The sequence below is a fragment of the Bombyx mori genome, chromosome 6 (assembly GCF_030269925.1).
Source record: "Bombyx mori chromosome 6, ASM3026992v2".
NCBI classification, from domain to species: Eukaryota; Metazoa; Arthropoda; class Insecta; order Lepidoptera; family Bombycidae; genus Bombyx; species Bombyx mori.
The window spans coordinates 16,061,771-16,086,968 of NC_085112.1; the positions used below are offsets into that span (position 1 = coordinate 16,061,771).

The 25,198-nt window shown below is 36.3% G+C and overlaps 1 protein-coding gene across 2 annotated transcripts in view; it reads right to left on the reverse strand.

Moving 5' to 3' along the window:
- LOC101744031 (cadherin-89D) overlaps window positions 1-25,198 on the reverse strand; it is a 76,618-nt gene that overhangs the window by 41,273 nt on the left and 10,147 nt on the right. For both annotated transcript variants that reach the window (XM_062669178.1, XM_062669179.1), the window contains one exon: window positions 10,107-10,206. In XM_062669178.1, coding sequence (XP_062525162.1) covers window positions 10,107-10,206 — 100 coding nt within the window. The remainder of the gene's footprint in view (window positions 1-10,106; window positions 10,207-25,198) is intronic.

Below are 25,198 nucleotides of genomic sequence, written 5' to 3' on the forward strand. Positions count from 1 at the left end.
TTTTTTTTCGAGAAGCCACAAAACGTTTCTTAATTATATTTCACAAGGCAGATTTATGATCGTATTAAAAATGTTGATCTAATTCAACTCGCGGATCATCCTTTCTACTCTTCGTGTTGACCTTGTTCTAACGTTATAATGATCTATGTTAAAAATGTTAATTTTTTGTCTCACCGACTTAGAATTAGGGGTTCGAGTTCGATTGATGTTGCGAATTAACTCGTGCTGATTATTAGCCAGTCTCTGTATTTGTTAAAATTGTTTTACTGGTTGTAGGACGTCTTGTGAGTCCGCACGAGTAGGTGCCACCACCCTGCCTATTTCTGCCGTGAAGCAGTAATGCGTTTCGGTTTGAAGGGCAGGGCAGCTGTTGAAACTATACTAAGACCTTAGAACTCATATCTTAAGGTCGGTTGCGGCATTAACGTTGTAATTGTCTATGGGCTCCGGTAACCACCTAATGTCAGGTGGGCCGTGAACTCGTCCACCCATAAATACAATAAATAAAAAAATTACAATATGCGGGCTTGTTTAATTGGGCTATGGCTGGGTATAATGTGTTTGTCTAAACAAAAATTAAACAAACATGATTTTTACAATTTTAATAACACCGAATTAGTTCCTAGTTAAACATGTTTTTTATAGATACATATTTAAATTGACGGGATATTAGAGTATAAAGCGCAGGATATTGTTAATTGTGCGCTCAATAACGGAAAATAATAATTTGACACTTACTGTCGGCTAATTTAAAAATGCTTGGTATTTTTATTAGTAGATATACTAGCTCACATGCATGCGTCTTTCATTGCAGTCCATAAAAATACAGTGAAGTCTAGCTGAAGATGAAAGTTAAATATTCCTGAGTGGAAGGAATAATTGTTTTCTTTTTGTTTTTTTCCCTACCTATTCACTGGTAGCCTAAGAAGCTATGCCCGGACGGGTAGGTATGCTCACAGCCTCAACCTGGGAGACTAGTACTAGCTAGCACTAGCCATAGCAAGGTCAGTGCTTCGCAGAATCTACCACCGGATCGGAATCGCGAGCCACTGAGAAGATCCGGCGAGAAACTCAGTGGGCAAATAATTGTCTTTTATCCCACATGTGATTATTTCGGCACATATCATGCGAACATGAAGACTGTAAAACATTCGCAACTGGTGGTAGGACCTCTTGTGAGTCCGTGCGTGTAGGTACCATCACCCCACCCATTTCTGCCGTGAAGCAGTAATGCGTTTCGGTTTGAAGGGTGGGGCAGCCGTTGTAACTATACTGAGACCTTAGAACTTATATCTCAAGGTGGGTGACGCAATTCAGTTCTAGATGTCTATGGGCTCCAGTAACCTCTTAACACCAGGTGGGCTGTGAGATCGTTCACCCATCTAAGACATAAAAAAAAACTTCGGAAATAACGACTATAATAAACGCGACATTAAAGACAAGGCACAAGTTAGTTTCTCTCTCCACTCTTTTTTCCCTGATGAGAACAAACTCATTTTTAGTGTTAACGTCTAATTCTTGTTTCTGTTTCTTGTTCGAAACTTGTACACATGACACAAATATATTATACTAGTTGACCCGGCAGACTTCGTAGTGCCTCAATCGATAAATAAAAGACCTAAGCTTTTGTATAAAAAAAGAGATAATGGTGTCGTGGGACACCAGGTAGGAACGAAGTTCCTTCGGCTAATGTAGAATCGACACAATTTGCAAAAAAAGAAATGGTCTCAATTTTATGTAGGTTTTCTTGGTTTTTCTCTTAAATTTTGCTGATTAGTTTTTATTTAAGTACGGGAAAGTATTTAGGAAATTCAGTATTTTAGGAAATAATAAATTACGTAAAATAAAAAAAATAGTAATTCAAATTATCAATTAAAATAACAAAATATATCTCTTTATTTTTGGTTGACAACATAAAATTACATAGAAATAGAAATAATTACTAAATAGAGAGAGAAGGGATTAGAGAACGAAAAGAAAGAAGGAGAAAGAGAAAGGTATTATACACTACTCGCTTGTGTATGCGACTGTCACGCCTGCGCACGTCTCATTTAACGGTTTTATTCCACGCGCTTTTTTCTACGGATTTTTTCTTACGGTTTTACTATCACATTTTTTTCAGTTCGGTCGCGCAGCAAAATCCCTATCCCCTCCAAGCCTGCCGTAAGGAACTTCGTTCCAATAAACTTAAAACAAACAAAAGGAATTCGTCCGACGGGGGACACATCAAAGGAAAAACAAAATTGTTATTTTTATTTAATTCCGAGAATTTTCATATTTATCTACCTTTTAAACCTTCTCTGGACATCCAAACATAATTCAAGACCACAATTAGCCAAATCGGTCCCAGCCGTTCTCGAGTTTTAGCGAGACTAACGAACAGGAATTCATTTTTATAACTAGTCAGGTCATAAGTATTGTCACACAGTAAAAACTTTTCTTTTAGAATGCTGGCCACAAAAAAGTTTATTGAATTCGAATTTCGAATTGTTCATGAAAATAAAAATGTATACTTTTAGAATTTTACTCATTTTTAAATATGGAGTGGACGCTTAAACAAGACCGTGTTGCAGTTATTGCGTTGCATCGTTGCGGTTACGCGCCAATTCAAATTTTTAACATACTGAAAATTTTGAATATAACCAAAAGATTCGTTTATCGTACCATCAAACGATACAATGAAGACTCTAGTGTAGATTACAGGTCAAGAAGTGGTCGCCCTCGGTCTGTTAGGACTCCAGCAGTGATAAAAGCTGTGAAGGCGCGAATTCAAAGAAATCCCAAACGTAAGCAGAAACTGTTGGTCCTTCAGATGGGATTAAGCAGAACCACGGTGAAAAGGGTGTTAAATGAAGACTTAGGGCTTCGGGCATATCGAAGAAAAACAGGACATCGTTTGAATGCTCGTCTAATGGAACTGAGACTGAAGAGATGCCGCGCTTTGTTGAAGGGGTACGCGGGAAAAAAATATCGGGAAATTCTTTTTTCGGATGAAAATTTTTTTACCGTAGACGAGAGCTACAACATACAAAATGATAAGGTGTACGCACACAGTAGTGAAGAAGCGAGCAACCGTATTCCGCGTGTCCAACGAGGTCATTTTCCATCCTCGCTCATGGTATGGTTGGGAGTTTCTTATTGGGGCTTAACAGAGGTACATTTTTGTGAGAAAGGTGTAAAAACGAATGCAGTTGTGTATCAAAATACAGTCCTGACGAACCTTGTGGAACCTGTTTCTCATACCATGTTCAATAGCAGGCACTGGGTATTCCAACAAGATTCGGTGCCAGCTCATAGAGCGAAGAGCACACAAGACTGGCTGGCGCGTCCAGATTTGAATCCGTTAGATTACAAGATATGGCAACACTTGGAGGAAAAGGCGTGCCCAGAGCCTCATCCCAATTTGGAGTCACTCAAGACATCCTTGATTAAGGCAGCTGCCGATATTGACATGGACCTCGTTCGTGCTGCGATAGGCGACTGGCCGCGCAGATTGAAGGCCTGTATTCAAAATCACGGAGGTCATTTTGAATAAACTTTAGTATCATAAGAATCTATGTTTTGTTAAGTTCATTTTGGTATATGAATGGTTACATAATGAATAAACTTGTTTCAATTATTTTGCATTAAACATGTGACAGAATTTATGACCTGACTAGGTATATATATAGATTGCAAAATCTTATCGATACATCCATGACGTTCACTTTTAATGACATAATGTGTTGTATTTCTGCAATAAAATCTATATTGAGGATATGAACAATATTGAAAACCGCAAATCCATAAATTAGTGATAAAAATGTGTTAATTTAGCGTTTATTACGTTTTAAAAAAAAAAAAAACACGTTTGACCCTGGGAATATTAGGCACCTCACACAACCGCAATATCTGTTAGTTCCTTTAGGTCTAAAGCAATAATTTCCATATCATTTGCTCGATTTGTGATTTTTAATATTACAGGTGCAATCTTCTTTGCGCAATGTATTGTGTAAAGTATTTTTATTATCTTCGTCTAGAGGAAGTGAACGAGATGTAACGGCTTGCATCAGAAATGCAGATGCAACGTAATTACTCACAATAATGCATGCAATGATGCTCCGAATACCAAATTGAGGAAGATTTTTAACGTATTTTGAAATTGTTATTGTGTGTGTGTGCGTGTTAGTTGTAGTGCAGTAGCCTAGTGCTACTAATGACTTCAAAAAGTACCTATAAAGAATTCGGTCAATATTTTGTTTAGTCATTGATCATCGAAAAGTCAATATAGTGAACCAAATCTACACCGTGTAATTTTTTTTTTGCTATAACTTAATGGTTTATCAAAGTTGTATTGTGATATCATAATATTTTAACTGCACCGTCAGGTTTGGAAAACCAGTAAGTTCCTGATAAGAAATGTTCACGATTGACTTCCACGGCGAAGGAATAACATCGTGTAATAAAAATCAAACACGCAAAATTATTATTCGCATAATTACTAGTAGTAGGAACTCTTGTGAGTCCGCACGGGTAGGTACCACCACCCCGCCTATTTCTGCCGTGAAGCAGTAATGCGTTTCGGTTTGAAGGGTGGAGCAGCCGTTGTAACTATACTGAGACCTTAGAACTTATATCTCAAGGTGGGTGGCGCAATTCAGTATAGATGTCTATGGGCTCCAGTAACTACTTAACACCAGGTGGGCTGTGAGCTCGTCCACCTATTTAAGTAACAAAAAAAAAAAATAACTGGCAACACGAACACCGCATCCCCATGAACCGAGCACTCTCGTTGGCAAACTGTAAACTAATATTCTAAATCAAACCGCAGACTATCAGTAGAGAAAACATTACATGAAATAAAATAGAAAGTTTTAAAATTAACCGTAACAATTGTAATTGTAACAGTTCGCTTAAGGAAATCGCCACAAATGAAACCGCAGTGCTGGACTATTTAGATTAACACTTTATACCAAATATTGATAAACTTACTAAGTTAACTAAAATGTATTTTTAAGAGCTTTTCCATCCTTCAGACTGACCGCTTGACTGCTTCGCGACTTTTTTTTTACCTAAGTCTTGAGAGGCTATTTCAGCGTAACCTTAACTATTATAGTGGGTGAGCTCACGGGGCTCAAACCGGAGTGTTGCTAACACTGACCCTAGCAAGAGCAGTGCTTCGCAGAATCTACCACCGGATCGGAAACGCGACCCACTGAGAATGGGTTAATTCGCTCGTCGAGCCCTTCGTCGCAAGCGACGGGTTTGACTAGGACGGTGGTTTGGTGGCATAATTATATTGACATACATATTATATTTACATACAGAGCAACTTGCTCCGTATGGTTTTGTGCCATAATGATTTACTGTCGCGAAGTCCGGTCACCGTCCTTAAGATTATACGGCATTAGGAATTTGAGAGCACTTGTCCACGAAGCTTCGGAAATTGTACAGCTGTAAAAATATTATTAAGACCAAGACAAGGCTTGTAGCTTTTAAACATCTTCTAAGCTTGGTGTAAATGATTTAAAAGTGCAGTTATACAGAGAAGAGGGCAATTTTCTAACATAAGTATATTGTTAGCGTTCAAATGAAATTTTAGAACTAAAAACATAACTTATATGGCTCGTGAAGTATTTTTATGGGGTTCAAATAAATTTACTTCTATTACTTTTTATTTATTGAAAAAAAAACACATCCGAACATTATTATGAATGTATTAAACACTGCCTCGCCTGGGAAGACGGCAGGATACACTCCGACGAGGTGGGCCACAATCGGACGGAGCGTTAGGGACTATTGGGAGTGAAACCGGCGAACTATGCGAGCATTGTCGAGCAAGACTGCTTTTTGCATTTGGGCCACCACCGACTTTTTGTTGAGACCAAGCCTCTCGAGAGGCTCGAGCCTCTTATTATTATTATTATTGTTATGTTATTATTGTCAGTTATATTACTATTCTGTATGTATAGGAAAAAATATTATGAAAATATCTCTCAATCAAAGAACATGATGGGTGATATTTTTCCGGACAGCACAATAAGTCAATCAAAGTAATTAGAGTTTCTTAAATATGTTGTAAAAATAAAATACTTCATCGTTTCGTAATTCAACCTATTTTCAATCGATCATTAAGTACTTAGTCCGATTGGGACATTCAAACACACAAGCGGTATCGTAATAGAGTTATTATTTTTGTATTAATTCATTTGGTTGTCGTAGACGAGCGTTTTGTAGCGGCCTAGCTTGAACAGCGAGCTCGGTTTGTATGAATAACCGTTGTGGGATCTAGCCAGCCTTCTTAAGCCACATCGGGGTAAAACCTACCCAGAAATTAGTGGTAGAGGGAAAAAAAGGAATGTCTTAACAGAGGTGAAAAGCAGATAAAATAACTTTTATTTTTATTGCTTAGATGTGTGGACGATCTCACAGCCCACCTGGTGTTAGGTGGTTACTGGAGCCCAGAGACATCTACAACGTAAATGCGCCATCCACCTTGAGATATAAGTTCTAAAGGTGTCAAGTATAGTTACAACGGTTGCCCCATCCTTCAAACCGAAACGCATTACTGCTTCATGGCAGAAATAGGCAGTAAAAACGGACGATAATTTGAATGACGACATTCAAAGCATATTAATATCGATTCTTATTCAAGCACCCGTGCAGATAGGTCCTAACGTGCCGATTTCTGCTACGAAGCACTCATGTGCTCCGGCTTGACAATTGAAACAGCTATTTTACAATACAATAGTCGTCGACTTCATGGTGGATGCCGCCATTAATGCTGTAAATTTGTGGCAAACAGTGACCACTTAATATCGGACGAGTTAAGAGCTCGTTCACCTTGACTCAAAATTCGCATTATTGAACAATATATAAAAGTAAAAGGCTGTAAAATTCGAGCATTAAGAAAAAGTTCAATATAAACTGTCACGCGCTTTGAACGCTCGTCTGCATAGCACACCGATTCAACTTGAAGTAGCACTTTTACTGTGGTCATTACACAACTTGGCGCATCAACGGTTACGTCACTAGTGTGAAAAATAACATTTTGCTTTGTGACTGTACCGGTATGCTTTTTTAGTGTCACGCTTACTTTCAGCATTTTTGGGGCTACAGGGTTATTGTGCTTAGATGACGCGTTGTTTTTTTATCGGATAATCTGATTTATAATGACATTATTAACGTATTATGAACGTGTCCAGATATAAAAAAGTAAATTAGACTGTAACTTTGTTTGTTCAACTTAATATTTGTAAATATCAGATGATACCTTGCTATAACTTGCTCTTAGCTATGAACGTAGAATGCTTTAGAGGAAGAGGTAGACGTAAGAAAAAATGGATGGATTGCGTGAAAGACGATATGTGTAAGAGGGGAGTGAGCAAAGAAATGATATTGATAGAGTATGGAAGGAGAAAACATGTTGCACCGACCCCAGGCGGCTGGGACAAGGGCAGGAGAATGATGATGATAATCAGATGATACCTTGCATATTTATAGCATCAATCAGTTTGATAAAGGTTTATGGATATACGTCAGAGATGGTCAGCACATGCCGTAAGTTTGTCTAAGTTATCTGTACTTTTGCTTTCTGTGTGGGTGATGATATTTTGTTTTAGCATAAAGACTTAACTCAAGTCACTAAATAACGAAATCATTAAAAAAATCGGTTATCTGTAAAGTCGGTTTACTGATTGCTGACGATAGTTGAACGTGACAACGTCATAAGAAAATACTGATGGAATGGTTTAATTTTTCAATTATCGCAATTACCGTTGCTATAAACAATTGACACCACATTCACTTTTCACTGAACTTCATACTTGACGAAAACATGTAAATGTATTATTGTATAGCAGCTGTCCACGCGGATGCATCGCTCACTCAAGTAGGAGAGAGACAGATGTCGAACGCTGCCGAACGCGGAGGCTGATTGTGCCTCTTTGTCGCTCGTTGCGTGCTCTCGCTTGCACTTCGAGCCTTAAATAGAACGCCTCAGAGCGAGGTAACACCGCATGTGTCATGTTTTTTCGTGCGTGCAGCCGGCTCCATCGAATTATAAGACGTTGTCACGTCAATAAAAAATAAAAACAGTAGAATCTGGTGTATCTGTAACTGTGTCTGTGAATGTAAGAAGTATAGAAAAGGCTTTTCTTACTCTATTTGTTTGTTCGCGCACATCTTCGGAACTAGTGAAGACATTTTCGTGTAGTTTTCACAAGTTAATTTATACTAGAATCTATATTCAACGCCGAAGCATTGTGCTATTGAAGTTGAGTTGAAATTGGAATTTACTTATATAATGTTAAATTTTAGAAATTACATAACAAATATATTATGTTATATACTAATGTTGTGAAATGTTCGATATTAATATGTCGTATGAAAGTAGCCCCACTAAGTAGTAAGTAGTAGCACTTTTGTCGAAATTGGGCAATATTTCAAATACAAATTCCCTGGGAAAAATCAGACTGCTTTATACCTCTGCTGACCACAGATCTTTCGCCCACGGGATATAAAGTATCATTCGCGCGGGCGGAATGGTAGTTTTTAAATAAAGACGTATACAGTTCGTTTGCATTATAGAGTTAATTTATAGATTTTTTGTTTCTATTCTAAAATTCTTTTACTCATATGTAATTACACTTTTCACTTCAACATTCAAGATTTTTTTAGTGAAAATTTTTTTAGAATTCCGAATATATTCTAACAAAGTTTTAAGTTTTTTTTTTTTAATTTGCTAATGATATTTTGAAATTTACGTGACGAATTTAGTTTGTTAAGTATAAAGCGAATAGATGTTTGCGATATACGATTCTTGGATAAAAACTGACATGCTTGAGGTTCGTGAGACTGTTGAGACACAGTAAACACTGAGGATCAGGTAAGCTGTAGGTGCCCATCGCGCATTAACCGCTATGTATAAAAAGAGGTAACTCTAGAATCTCTGTAATAATGAATCTCTTCATTATTACAGAGGTCGTAAATAATGAAGATACACAGAATGAGTACAGAAAATTTCTCCGAATGTTTATATATTTTATCAACCGAAAATTAAACTAGTAAAAAGAAATATTTTCATACTTTGTCCAACTCAGCTGTGGCTTGAATTTAACAGAAGATTTACATTATTTTTAATTCTAAAACCTGAAGCGATTATTCAACAATCCATAGCTTAAATAACCGTTACTTCATCACAAAGTAAAGGCAGCTCGTTCATCATTTAAGGCTTGTAAAAAAGAAACCTAAACGATTGGACAGTATAGAAATAACCGGATATTAATCGAGCTGTAATTAAAGAAATATTAACAATTCTATGATATCACTTTCGTTCACAAATTGAAGAAATCTAAAATTAGTCACCAATTAAAGTTTTACATAAAGACATAAAATTCTACGAAAATATCTGGCGCTTATATTTAATACTTTCTAATTTGTGATAAGCGTTCAGTATGCATCGCCCCTGGTATATTGGATAGGACGATCGGTGCACTTTTACCAAGCGATGTGACCACACCGGTGTTCGAATCCCGCAGGCATATACTCAAGGTGGGTGGCGCATTTACGTTGTAGATGTCTATGGGCTCCAGTAACCACTTAACACCAGGTTGGCTGTGAGCTCGTCCACACAACTAAGCAATAAAAAAAGGCATATACTTTTTTTTCTAACTGCATTTCTTACGCGTTGTCACTGACGACTGCAATGTTGAACGAAGGATCGGATAATAGATAAGACGCAAAATGTATACGCTCCTTACATTACTGTTGGTAACTAGTATTGTGAGCTGTTATACAGGTTAGTTTACCATCGTGCGGCATGTTTCTGCCATGAAGCAGTGATGCGCTCCACTTCGTAGAGTTGAGTGGAGGATAATCACTACCAGAATCAGATGAACCTTAACCTCGTCAAAGGTTATGGACATACCATCGTGTCGGCTCTTGACGTGACGACGTGACATTCTGACAAATCGATTAAGCTGCGTATTCATGTGGCCTAAAATCTAAGATAGGTAGTACGGAGAAGTTTTTCAATTTTTTTATTATTTTGGAAGTCCTCGTGATAGGAGAATCTAAAATATCAGCTGTCAGTAACTTTCGTCTTATTGCTGCTTAAATTAACTCACCTTGGATGGACCTCGACTTTGAGGACCTCATCTCCAACTTTCAGGTTTTCTGGTATCCTCACGAACTTCAGGTATTCTCCCACCGGGTAGAAGTTACAACCTGCGAAAATGAAAGCATTAGTAAAAATACACTGTATCACAATTGATTCAAAATGATGTTTCTTGAAAGGATTGAATTCACAATATTAATTAAAGTAATATAGTTTTACACGTAACTCGGATAGTAGTGCAGCGAAAATCGATAACGCATAATCGATTAGACGAATTTCTCTGTCATAATCGATACCAGTTATAATGCGGTGTATATTATTACGTGTGCGAAACGCGTTTCTTTGAAGTTACTTAGTATCCTGATATGATAGCATTATCCAACACCGTATACTCATTGTTTTGTATTAGCTGATGCTAGTAGATGATCGTGGGTTTTGAATGAAGGTTTTGCCTTGCTTTAAACGATGTCAAGACTAATGCAGTGCCTTTTTGGAGTCCAGTAGACATCATGACGCGAACTCTACCACTATTTTGACACTAGAAGTGAGTGTGACGATTCGTCTACCATTTAATCCGGAACACATGACTGCTACACGTTTCACATAGACTAGACAGTGATATGTGCACTAATAACATAAAAATCATTAGTCATTAAAAATAAGTAATATAAAAACTAAAAGAAAATGTGATATTGTGAAGTTTTGAAAAATATAATTTTTGTGGAATTTACCATACATTCACATGTTTTTTTTCTTGATCTAAATTATTTAATAGACTACGTTTACGTGTATAGTCACGAATGCGACCACAATGCGTCCAACTCTAATTAGATTACTCAGGCTAAGATTACAAAATACTAATAGGTATATAAGCAGTACTCTGTTTAATACAAATCACATTATTATGTTATAAAGATGAATAGGTATTACACAGATTTCCAATATTTTAAATTCAAGACAATTAGGTAGGTACACAGTTAAGAATTTATGATAATTAAATTTATTTAAAAATGAATTTAAACTAATGGTTTCCTATTTATCTAGAAGATTATGCCTTTTTTATTACGTTAAAACTACCTTGAATTTTTTTAAATGGTATCACATTGATGGGTTGACGCAATGGTATTTCCTTTCAAACAGGACAGCATAATTGCGTCATGGTAAATATAGGCCGGATGATGGTACGCCTCTTGGGGCTCGCGACACGCGACTAATACATAATAAGCCTCCATTTAGTATAATTTATGAAGAATAACGTGATTTTAATGCCATCGAAGACACATCAACAATGTTCCCATGGATGTCCCACGCGATGGCGTGTCGAGAAAAGTACCGTAGCTATAATATGATAAACGTAGCGGTCTCTAATTATAATTCTAATCGTTTTACCGCAAACCGTCGGAGGAATTATAGCTTTAGAAATAATACTAACACAGCGTAGTACGGCAGTGTAGTGGAAGAATACCTTTTAACAAATTATTCAAGTCGTCGTGGTCTAAAGGATAAGACGTCCGGTGCATTCGTGTTGAAGCGATGCAGCGGTGTTCGAATCCCGCATGCGGGTACCAAATTTTCTAATGAAATACGTACTTAACAAATGTTCACGATTGACTTTCACGGTGAAGGAATAACATCGTGTAATAAAAATCAAACCCGCAAAATTATAATTTGCGTAATTACTGGTGGTAGGACCTCTTGTGAGTAGGTACCACTACCCTGCCTATTTCGGCCGTAAAGCAGTAATGCGTTTCGGTCTGAAAGGCGGGGCAGGGCAGCCGTTGTAACTGTACTGAGACCTTAGAACTTATGTCTCAAGGTGGGTGGCGCATTTACGTTGTAGATGTCTATGGGCTCCAGTAACCACTTAACACCAGAGGGCTGTGAGCTCGTCTATCCATCTAAGCAAAAAAAGCTTGAATGCCGCTACCTGCCTATTTATTGACCTATTTGAGATCTATAGATAATATAATAAAATAGATGAATATAATTATTGTATAGAAAAGATGCATTTTTTTCCGGCTTATATTTTAACACACGATGTTGTTCCTCCATTGCGGAAGTCAATTAATTGTCAATCATTAATTAAGTACATATTTAATTCATTAGAAAAATGGTACCTGCCTGCGGAATTTGAACACAGCTCGATACTAATACACCGGGCGTCGATCCTTCAGACTATGACGATTTAAAACTTACATTACTTGATATTCTAATTTTATTCGCCGTAGAGAATTAATAAGCTTTCTAAAACATACAGAATTCATTTATTTGTCTTTTCACTGTATTTGGTGTTATTCAGATTAAGAACAAATAAAATTTAACTACACATAAATGTAAAATATAAATACTTATTTACCTAAATACGCATAGGTTAAGAGCTAATCGTGTTATCTGCAACGCTACCTAGATTATTGTTTATAGTATATAATAATGTTCAGCAATCGAGTTTGAAAATCAGAAAATTGCTCATATTTTTTATAACTAGATGTCAGATTTCTGGCGTGGGAAATAATCTCGGGAGTTCCGTGTGGTATCGCTATTGTTTACAATTGAAGTGTTTGATGGGTGGGTTGTGAGTGATCTAGCGAGATTATCATGGATTAAATCATACGTTAGCCTGAGAAAAAAGGCGGAGATTAGTGGTTTAAAACCATAAGTGCATATTTATGGTTAGCTTAAAATATTTGAATATATTTCTTTAAACTTTAAGTACACCGCCGTCAATAATTTTTTATCAGTTGTTATTGCTCATCTGATGTTAGTTTAGATGGAATTGTTGAGTGAAATGAAACGTACAATGTAATAGATGAGACAAAAATGTTATGAAAATATATCTCTCTCTCTCTCTCTCTCTCTCTCTCTCTCTCTCTCTCTCTCTCTCTCTCTCTCTCTCTCTCTCTCTCTCTCTCTCTCTCTCTCTCTCTCTTAAAATATGTAATGGTGGAATATAACGTGTAATGTGTGTGTCTCTAAAATAAAACTCGTTAATAATATTTCGTATTGCCTTTAATTAAAATGTCTTTCAGGAATCGCTTTGAGCGATACGCTGCCCCGTTGTTTTCTGTAGAGTGCTCTTCATTTTTCTCTGCTCTTTTGATGTGCAGTAACGTTTAATCAATCAATTAATCAATGGAATCACGGAATTAATGGAAAGCTCATTTATGTTGAGGTACCATAAATATCATAATATGCCCGTTAACATTTTAATTGCATTGCGTCTACTGTAGGACATTTATTTCAACATACAGCATAAGAGCGACCTGCAACCAAGGTTATGTTTTAAATTATTTAATGCTTCATATGAAAGAATGACTGATTACATATGTATATCAATTTTGTACCGAAGTTATTCTAGCATAGATAAGATTGAATGATATAGACAATACAAATTCCCACCTCGTTACTTAACACAAAAGCTCTGTCGTTCCTATCAGAGAACAATAGGTAAATCTATATGTAATACAAATATGAGGCGTTTCTCAATTATAAATATATATTTTGTGGCTATTTATGATGTGGATCACTACTATGTCTCATGTTCATTGTTACAAATCAGACAAAGATCGTACACTCAAGAAAAAAAACCATAATAATATGGAGCAGACAATTTGAAAAGCGCTGAAAGTGTGGTATAAAGATGTAGGTCTAAAAAAAATAAAGGCACTCAAAATTCATTGTTGCGTAAAAGAAGGACGCAAACATCTTTCTGATAAAAACAATCCTCTAATTCGCTCTCACACTTTGCAATACCGTTTAAGCGTATCTTCCACAGAGCTATTTGCACTTGGTTCTCTCACCTTCTCTATATCTTCGTCTAGAACTTGACTGCTTACAGTTTCAAGGCCGCTGTGAACTCTAAGCCTAAAGGAGTCCTAATCACAAAACCTTGACCATTATGTGGACGCAAAATGTACTCTTAGCTGCACAGCTGTCTACATGCTGGCTCTCTCGTACGAGTCTCTCCGTTGGAAAACATTTTTTGTCTGGTTACGCGGCATTTATCTTAACGCGTCTTCATTTCAGAAAGCGATTGATTCTTATCCCAGGTTTCACCTTAAGTAAAGATTATTCGTTAAGGTTTAAAAGATTAAGTTTTCGAAATAAAGCATACAAATAGTACTTGAGGGTAAGCAGCGGCTTGGCTCTGCCCTTGCATTGCTGACGTCCCTAACCACTCACCATCAGGTGGGCCGTATGCTCATCTACTTACTAAGGCAATAATAAAAAAACATGGCTAGTGACAGTTAGAGAATAAAGGTGCCGCGTATTTAATATTGACCGTCTCTTGGTCTACACTGATTGCGGTACTAAGTTATTCCAAGTCTGAAGTTTATAACAGGCCTGGACACGGTTCGCTAACGGTGCTCCAACTTTCTTGTTTATGGTCAAAGTTTTCTATAACGCATAATAGTTAATAATATAAAAGTGCATAGAAAGTCTCCAAGTTATTACTTATTGTGTACGTCAAACATATGCAAGCATATAATTTGGGTCGGAGAGTCGATACGTCGGAAAAAAATATAGATGTTTTTATATATTTTTTTCAACAATAGTTAACTCCTGAGCGGAAGACCTCACCCTTGTCACAGTGACAGAGACATTAACACCGACCATTTCCAATCGATCACCCGGACATCTCTTCAGCACACGAACCCAAAGTCTATCTGATGTTGAACGTTGTGAATGCATAGCATATGTTGTGAAAGGCTAATAATTTATTCATAAACAAATTACGATTTTAATTTGATGAAAGTGAAGACAGAAAGTTCTTATTCCAGTTGAATAATTCCATTACGCGATGAGTGGACGGCTGGAGAGCCGGTATCTTGATTACGGAAGCACAAGAAACACGCGTTAGTAGATTTTCTCCTGTGTTATGGTCTACAGCAAATAAATATAAGGTACAAGAGCATCGTATACCTTTAACAAAGACAGAAGTAGACTCCGTCGCCGACCGTTCTACTGATCTGTCACAAACCTCTGGTCCGATCGAAGGGCTATGACATTATGACCTCATGTGTTATGAGCAACAGTGATCCCTCAACATCGAGTGAGATATAAGTGAATTTGTGTCTAAGTAAATTCATATCTGAGCAGTTAATAACCGTAAAAATATGTTTACGTAATATTTATGGTAATTTAAGTAAAATAGTTCACATCGTGTTGAATCCGTGTTTAATTGACTAAGAGATTTTTGATGCTATTAAAACACGAGCAGTCAATATTTCGTAAGATGATAAAGGACGATGGCCGAAATGAATTCATGTATTTGTTAATAAATATCCCTGAAAAACATTAATTGTTAAACACTCACTCTCGATTGCACTCGATGTATGCTACAAGAACACAGGATAATGGAGGAATTAGAAACATTCATTGTTAATTATAGAGCTGTATAAGTTATAAGATATTCGCTAAGAAAGCACCCTTCAATTTACAAAATGAGCAAAATCACAAATTATTTTAAACATTCACGTCTTTAATATTACATACATACACTAATATTTTCTAACGGGTTCTCACTACAAATTTTACTATTAATGAGATTACGGGTTGACTTCAAAAGAGTATACTCTTAATTAGGGCGCTTGAAACAATGTGCTCGCGTGTGTATATGAGTAATAACGCATTCAAAGTTCATTGAAGAAAACGCGAAAAATAAACACCTTCATCATTGTAGGTACTTTCGTTCCAATTCCCATCCAGTTACATTCCAGTAGGTAACTTTAAAATAAACTTCGAACGCAATTTTACTTATTATAATAAATGAAAACAAGAACGAAGACTTTTGTGTGAAGTCTTTGTACGGTCGTCTTTTATTTCCATATCACTCAATACCACAACAATGAATACGTCAAGTTTAAAAAATACTAAAAAACAGATAAGTTTGTATCTTAAAATATAAAATCTTAATCTTAGAAATGCAATCGTCGTCCCGCGATTGCTAAAGTATTTATATTACCATAGCGTTTCGCAATTAGCCTGCAGTTTGTAAATCTTCGTCTAGTTTAATGGCTCCGGTTTTTCATCACTTTATAAATTTTGGTAATCTCACTGGATTTTCCTATTAAATTAAGGTTAATTAATGACAACAAATTAGATCTTTGGTGAAATAATTTTGTTAAATACATCATATCAATCAATTAAAGCCCTTTATTATTATTTTTAATACGTATTCTATTTTTTCTTAACTAATCGGAAGTCGCTCTGGGCTTTGGTTTGACATGAGGTTCTATGTCGACATTTGAAAATTAGTTGATCATTTTTTTATTTATTCTAATGTTATAATTGTTTTTATTGAATTCAATGTTTCTGCTATCCCGAGTATCGATAAAAGGTAAGACGGGTATTACAAATTTTTACTCTTTATTAAACATTCTTTAAATGCAGATGACATAAAATAAACATAAATATTAAATTATATCTATTAATAATTAAGCGTTGAACGATGTTGTAGAACACTATCAATTTAATTTTTAAAATTCGAATTCGAAAATTGCAATATTTTTACACAATCAAATTAAAATAGTTTCATAATAATTTAAATGTCACGGGAACTAAATGATAACCAAAATGACACCATATTATTATATTTAAGAATGTTTTAGTAAAAATTCTAATTATTATTACGGTCTGATTCTGAGTTTATTTTCGAAACCGTGAGAAAATTTTGATTGGTTACGTATCATTGGTGTCCTAAAACCGTGACTATTTCACAGAAAATCGGTATTGATGGTGTTATCCGAAAGGTAAACAAGACACAGTTTAGAAGTCTTCGTTATCAATGGGTTGACACGATCTGAGCACGTACGATCTAATTTATTTTATTGCCTTTGCAGACAGCATAGGCATACGGCCCACCTGATAGTAAGTGATTACCGTCGCTCATGGACGTCGGCAATGCCAGGGGCAGAGCCAAGCCGCTGTCTACCATTAAGGACCATCTAATCCATCTAGTACCATTTGGAATATTTTTTGCAGCAAACTAATTAGTACGTTATTTTACCTTGGTGGTTATTGTAAACATGAATTTCGGTAATCCTTAGATATGCGTTAGAATACATTTTTTCATTGCATTTAATTTTCCTATCCAATTTTCCTTACTAATTACTGGTATCTAATTACTGGTAGGGGTTTTATCACTGGTGGTAGGACCTCTTGGGAGTCCGCACGGGTAGGTACCACCACCCCGCCTATTTCCGCCGTGAAGCAGTAATGCGTTTCGGTTCGAAGGGTGGGGTAGCCGTCGTAACTATACTGAGACCTTAGAACTTATATCTCGAGGTGGGTGGCGCATTTACGTTGTAGATGTCTATGGGCTCCAGTAACCACTTAACATCAGGTGGGCTGTGAGCTCGTCCATCCATCTAAGCCATAAAAAAAAAAAGGGAAACGTGACACTATCCCGTACAGATTGGCACCAGCGTATTGTTTGATGGAAAATGAAGCCGTATTACGATGCTGTTGAGACTTCAGCCTCATGTCGATTCGTAATGTTAAATGGTGCGTGAGATCATCTGATTATTTTATGCGATAAGCAAAAATGGTACGTAATGTGAGTCGTGCGACTGTGTGTCTGTTTGTCCGGTATACAGCCAACAGCTTATTGATATTGTTAGAATGAAAGAAAATAAAAAAAATCCGATTAACCTTAAACCGCCTTTAATACTATAAAACAAAAGGCCAAGACATTTAGAAGTGAAAACCGCCAAGGTCATTGCCCCCTCATCAGCAGCACTCAGTACTGACCTACGTTTTCCATTTCAACCAGAAACCCGTTATGATGGCTGATTATATCGTGCGGGAAGTTTATTATTATTTATACTTATTTGTGACTTGGTTACGTTGGCTCAGAACTATTGTAAAGTTTGATGTGTGTACTTTTGTTTTTATTCATTTCTACTATCTTGCCACTACATTTATGTAAGTCAATAGATATGATTTTAAAGTGTATCCTTTAGTAATAGGGCATTTATTAGGTTCATATGGGCAGATGCCATTATTCTGCCTATTTTTACTGGGAAGCAATAATGCGTTCCGGTTTGAGGTGTGGACGTAGAGATAACTCAGATATCAAAGCGTTATTGTGATTGATGTCTCTGGTAATAACCCTACACCAACACCAACAACTCAACACCAACAATAAAATAATACAGTAGAGTAAAATGATACCGTAACTAAAACGAGATCAATGCCCTATGAGCCGAAATTAAAATTAAAATTTAAAGGTTTAATTATATTGCATAATCATTTTCTTTGATCAGTGATGGTCGCGCTTTGATGGCAACAAGACTTTCGTGTTTAAATTTAATTCTCTCTGAAATTTCTTCACATAACAAGTTCGAATAACATAATGGTTTTTGCCATCATCGCTTCAACTTTCAACTTGAATTAAGTCGTTGATCTGATGACGCAACCTTAAAATGCCGGATGGAAAAACGAAAGTAGTGATAATCATCAGATCTTGACATTCTACAATTACCGAACTACAACAAATGCAAAGAAGGTTGTCTCATCCATGCTCTAGGAACTCCCTCGCTGACATTCAAGATATGGGACTTGAATAAAAAACACCACCACTTGAACATCTCCGTAGAGTACCTTAATTTCCCTTCCCTCGTAGTTTCTAGTAATTATTTTCAACGAAGTTTAATTCTGTAAATGTTATCACTCTACTTGCTGTAGGGTTGTCGAGGTTTGGTTTTTAACATATCAAGTGCAATTCAAAATGTTATATCTCAGGCTATCAATAGTGAGTACTTCAACGCCTATAAAATATAATGAATAAAACCTCGTGACAATCACAGCCTTTCCTACGTGATAAATAAACTCTGGAATGTTTTGCCGCGTGAACAGCAAGTGGTGTCGGTTCTCATTCAACAAGTGCAATCAGGGCTGTCGAATGTTTTTTTATTTTTTATTTTTACATAATTTTTTATAATATAGTTGATTTTATTACGATAAATTATTTATGAATTTTTATGAATGTAACGAATTTCTTATTTATGTATATGACAAAAGCATACAGGCACATGTTAAATATCATTTATTTTGTGTTTTAGGGTATAATACTTTCCCTCAAATGTAAATTCTGCTACAAATATTGAAACATTAAGTCAGTTCGAGCCACTATTACCTACCCTTTTATCTGATGGTGACAGGAATATTCAACCTGTGCTGACCGAGCCTATGACAACATCAACTACTCATTACAGGAATAAGAGAGACAGGCAGAAGAAGCTTAGTGTGAGAATGAAGTGGGTATACAGGATGGATCAATATGTGTTTTGAGAAACATTGTCAGTCATTAATAATTTCCCCTTTTATTATGGCACCACCTATTTTATATTCGACGATTTATGGAGCATTGCTGTCTAGAATGGGGTATATCTGATTGCATCATGCAATAGAGTTACACCCTCACATATCTTTCCTTTCACTTTCAGTTTTCTGAACCGTCTCGCCTTTCTTTGAAAAAAAATATAACTAAAACATCTTCTGGTTGACAATCTACATTTTAAGATCAGCCAAATAACTTAAATGTCAACTTATCACGAGAAGATGTCATTAAAATGATTTTATACCGACTAGAGTTCCCGCAGAAGTCGAAATTCGGCTATAATTAATTGGAATTGTAAGTTTGTACACTACTATGATTGTATTTTATACTTGTATAATCACAAATTTCGCCAAGACTACACTATAAAAATATTAACAAAAACAAACAATATGTAATCTCAATTTGACAACAGACGTCAAGAACAAAAGTTTGACAATAAATAGTATGCATGCGTGTGTGCGTCAAACACATGGTATGTAGGGTGTGTAATGTTTTCTTTATTGATTTAATGTATCTTTTAAACATTATTTAGCAAAAAATATTAGCATTGTGCACTTCTTCTCTATATTCTCTATAAGTGTGGAAAATTTCATACTCCTCCGTCCGCGCAATTTTCGTAAAAAGGAATACAAAGTTTTTCTTTCACGTATTAATATATAGATAAGACTCAACCTTGGCGTTTATTACAGCTTCATTCGTAGCGCGAGTCGTGTTCCTGTGTTTTTGCCGAAGTCAACGACCGCGAGGGCGGTATTCATCAATACTAATGGGTATCCGAGCATAATGTGTTGCTAATTCAACTTTACTGTAATTATTTGTTACATTCAAATGACCACGACCGCAAAACTGTTGGGTGATATGCAGAGTTTAGTAGAGCAGTCTAGCGAGTTTGATCCTTATTTAAAGTATATAAGGCACAATGCTTCCAGATTGGCTGTTTACTAGATTGGTTTATCAAAACTATTGGAGCTCAAAATTTAGATTTCGACGATACAAATGCGTTTGTGTAAAATCATTGCGTGTTAAACAATAGTTAATATTCTACTTGTGTAGCTAAATAGCATGTGTACATAGAACATACACACCAAAACACTCGCCATCTCACCCAAGTATGAATTGAATAATTTACCAAAATAGATTTAACATTATACAGATGAACATAAATTTTAAAAAATGAGACAATTCATATATTTTAATAAGTAGCTAATCCGAATAGTAGCTTTTTTTTTTTTTTTTTTATTGCTTAGCTGTGTGGACGAGCTCACAGCCCACCTGATGTTAAGTGGTTACTGGAGCCCATAGACATCTACAACGTAAATGCGCCACACACCTTGAGATATAAGTTCTAAGGTCTCAGTATAGTCACAACGGCTGCCCCACCCTTCAAACCGAAACGCATTACTGCTTCACGGCAGAAATAGGCGGGGCGGTGGTACCTACCCGTGCGGACTCACAAGAGGTCCTACCACCAGTAATTACGCAAATTATAATTTTGCGGGTTTCATTTTTATTACACGATGTTATTCCTTCACCGTGGAAGTCAATCGTGAACATTTGTTGAGTACGTATTTCATTAGAAAAATTGGTACCCGCCTGCGGGATTCGAACACCGGTGCATCGTTTCAACACGAATGCACCGGACGTCTTATCCGTTAGGCCACGACGACTTCAAACGACACGACGAGCTAGAAAAAAATACTTACAAAAAATCCGTATGTTAGGGTAATATATTCCCACTAAAAAGTTGTAGCAAGCAAGCACGCAATTAATAACACAATTATATACCGACCAACTTAAATAGATTTGAACAAGACTCAGTGGTTCTAATTTAATAGGGTAATACCTTACACAAGGGATTTTCGTAATTAACCGTAAGCACAACTAATGGCAGTATAATGAGCTTTCGAAAGAGTTCTAAAAAGTTAACTTTAGAATCTTCACACTTCGTTAGAGACTGACCTTGGAAACCCTGATGTTTTATTTAATTGATAAATTTTAAAGCTTTTTAGACTGTATCGTTTTATCTTCTATCTATATATCAACCTATCTCTATATATAAAAATAAATTGCTGTTCGTTAGTCTCGCTAAAACTCGAGAACGGCTGGACCGATTTGACTAATTTTGGTCTAGAATTATTTGAGGAAGTCCAGAGAAAGTTTAAAAGGTTTAAATATGAAATGTTCGGAATTAAATACAAATAACAATTTTGTTTTTCATTTTGATGTGTCTGTCCCCCGTCGGACGGATTCCTTTTATTTGTTTTAAGTTTATTTTGTACAAAAGCTCAGGTCTTTTATTTATCGATTGAGGCACTACGAAGTCTGCCGGATCAGCTAGTTTTAAATATATTGTTTATTAAACAGATTAGTTTCGGCTTAATAACAAATATAGTTTTGTTAATAGCACTGTTTGACTGTGGGAAATGTTTTTCTTGGTCTTTTATATTTAAAAGGGATGATGAGGAATCGTTTTGGCTGAAGAGATTATCCATCATCCATAGCCCCACGCGCCACCTGAGAAGTCAGTTACAGAGTGAGTTCATGCGTGTTCTCTCGTTTCGCTGCATCCATGCAGAGTACGTTTCCAGAGTTTTTATTTACAACAAACTCGGACTCAAGACTTAGGGAGTAAAATCAGAAAATAAGATGAATGCTACTACGGTCGAATGTATTGACTATTAAATTAATTAATGTCTTTTGGACATTAGATGGATGATTGTCAGTTAAAAATCTTACTCATGTCAATAGCCAAAAATAAGTAACAAAATCATATATTTTCTAAGTACTATACCACCTGCTACACATTCGTAAATAATTCAAACCGACTCCCATAGATTTCTCCGCATTCGTCAAATTAATAAAAAAAAATACGGTGTCAACATCTCAGTACCAACTCTTGAACTAGGTTAAATTAAGACTAACTTAACTCTTTTATTTATTAAGCAAAATTCAATTTTATCACAGTACCGCAGAGCTTATTGTGAATGCGAAATGCATTGCTGACATTTAAATTCGAATGCAGAAGAATATCCAAGTAATGGCTTAAAATATAAGGCGCGATTTCCCTTGCATTTAACTCTGGGTCGTGGGACTAGTTTTACTTGATACAATGGCTTAAGAAACTTTGAGTTTAAGATTTCATTGTCACACATCTAATTGTTGTTTCCTCAGGAAGTAGGAAGTAGATTTTGTTTCCCACAGTTATATGAATGCGATTCCTCAAATATATCATAGATAATCCTACATTAATTTGTCGGCTGTGATACAATGATTTATATACGTCTAACGGAAGCCGCTTAGTAACAATTTGCATTAGACTGATAGAGACGACTTGATTGCTGATGATAATATATAATTATTATTAAAAACGAGAGTTGTTATAATTAAACACATGCACAGTCTTATATATCTTTGTCTAGAAATTTAGAAGAGACTGGATTGCTTTTTTATGCCAGAATTTTTTTTTACTTTCTCGATACAGAGTGGTCTCTCCTAGGAGTTTATTTTAATGTCTCGAGTGCAGTAGTGGTATAGTATGTATCGAGGGTGAAGAAAGCGTTTGATTATTATTTGATATAAAAATCTTCACGGTGATCCGATGATGAAATGATCACCACTTTAATATCGCGGCACGTGAGAACTCATAGTAAAACGACCAAACCTTAAGCTTCTCGTAAAGTGGATGGTGAAATGTTTCGCGTATGGTAAACACAGTACGTAAAATAATTGGCAATTTATTTGAAATGTCACAGTATTAAAAAGAGCTGAGAAGTGTGTGTAATGTGTGCCTTGATGGGGCTATGTTAAAAACATCATGTGTCAATGAGTGAATACTGAATGAGTATTGGAGCCTATAAACATACCCGCATGCAAGCCAGATGAAAGTGTAAGTGGAATTTAGCTTTATGTACCTATCATCATCATCATCATCATTAACAGCCTACAGTCGTCCACTGCTGGACATAGGCCTCTCCCAATCTACACCACTGAGCCCGGTCTGCGGCTCTCTTCATCCACTTCTTGCCGGCCACCGTGCGGAGGTCATCGCACCATCTAGCCAGGGGGTACATGTACATTTATAGGTACATATAAATATACATAATATACTTGAACAATATTCCTTTTACTCATTTTTATTTATACCTTATAATATTATCATCAAAACACGCCTTTCACAAAACATTAAATTGAACACGATATAAAATATATTCAATAAATTTTTGAAGCAACTAGCTTTTAAATTTATATAAACAAGTCAATCCTGATATTCTTAGAGCATTAATATTAATTCGCCCATTGGCGGACGTCGTCCAAAACACACACTAACGAGTGGGCGGCGAAGAAAGTGAAACTTTATGTAACTGAATATTTTATTGTCAATTTGAATATTTACGATCAAAAAGTGAAATGATGATACTGAATTGAGCTGTGTTGTTTAGCTGGCATACGTTATTGTTGTGTGATTGTGGAATCTGAATGCTTTTTATACTGCTGTCAATGGGGGAATTAATACCACACAAAGCTTAGTGAAAACATTCACTCACATATCCAAGTTTTAGAACAATTGCTCTGAGGATGTTAAGTATTCAGGACTGGTTCTCATTAAGAAGTTCTTAAGTCACTTTTCAACCAGAGCATCTGATCTCGAGGTCCGCATGCACAGGGTACAAAACCAATGTGGATCGAGGAATACAGCTTTTTTATTGCCTTTTAAGGCATACAAGCATATAGCTCACCTGATGGTAAGTGGTTATCATCGCTCATAAATGTTAGCAATGTCAGGGGCACAGCCAAAGTCGCTGTCTTCTGACGCCATTACTTTTTAATACAGTGACAGCACGTAGAGGGAGAATGCATGTCAACAGTCTATATCTTTCATCAACTGGGAGAAGAGCCGTTCTTGGACATGCTTACTCAGGCCCCGACTGGTGGTAGGACCTCTTGTGAGTCCGCGCGGGTAGGTACCACCACCCTGCCTATTTCTGCCGTGAAGCAGTAATGCGTTTCGGTTTGAATGGCGGGGCAGCCGTTGTAACTATACTGAGATCTTAGAACTTATATCTCAAGGTGGGTGGCGCATTTACGTTGTAGATGTCTATGGGTTCCAGTAACCACTTAACACCAGGTGGGCTGTGAGCTCGTCCACCCATCTAAGCAATAAAAAAAAGAGTCTGAGTTCAAACAGTGAGCCTTGCTTTGCCGTAAGTGGTATTTTCCAGAAGAAAAATTTCAACTCACTTCAACCCGATAACGGTCACAGTAAATGTGTCAAAGAAAATAACAACCGTCAAAGTAACATGAGCATCTCGCGGTTTCGCTCTGAATCCTTCGTAACTTAGTTCGTTGAGCACGGAGTGAAAATTCACTTTAACACGAAAATATTTATATTATTGACGTCAAATTTATTAAAAAAAATCTCGCAGTCTCTATTTATTTAAGGCTACATAGAAGAATAGTATTGTTATACTCTTCAACGTCCCATGTCTCTACATCATTATTTTTTAAAATAAAAAATCACTGGAAGCTTTCAAAAACAACTAGATTTGTATTGATTAAGAAGACAGATTAGAACTACTAAGCCGTTGCTTGCTACAGTGGACTCTCCTCCAGCCAAGTTTGAATAAGGGAAGAAATTTAGAAAGTAAGTGTTTTTTATAAGCCGTTATATAATGGTACCTCGAAGTTACGAATAAATACCAATTAGCGATGGTACTCCCTATGTATAGCCGAGGTACATTTACATAAAAATCGAGCATGAATGC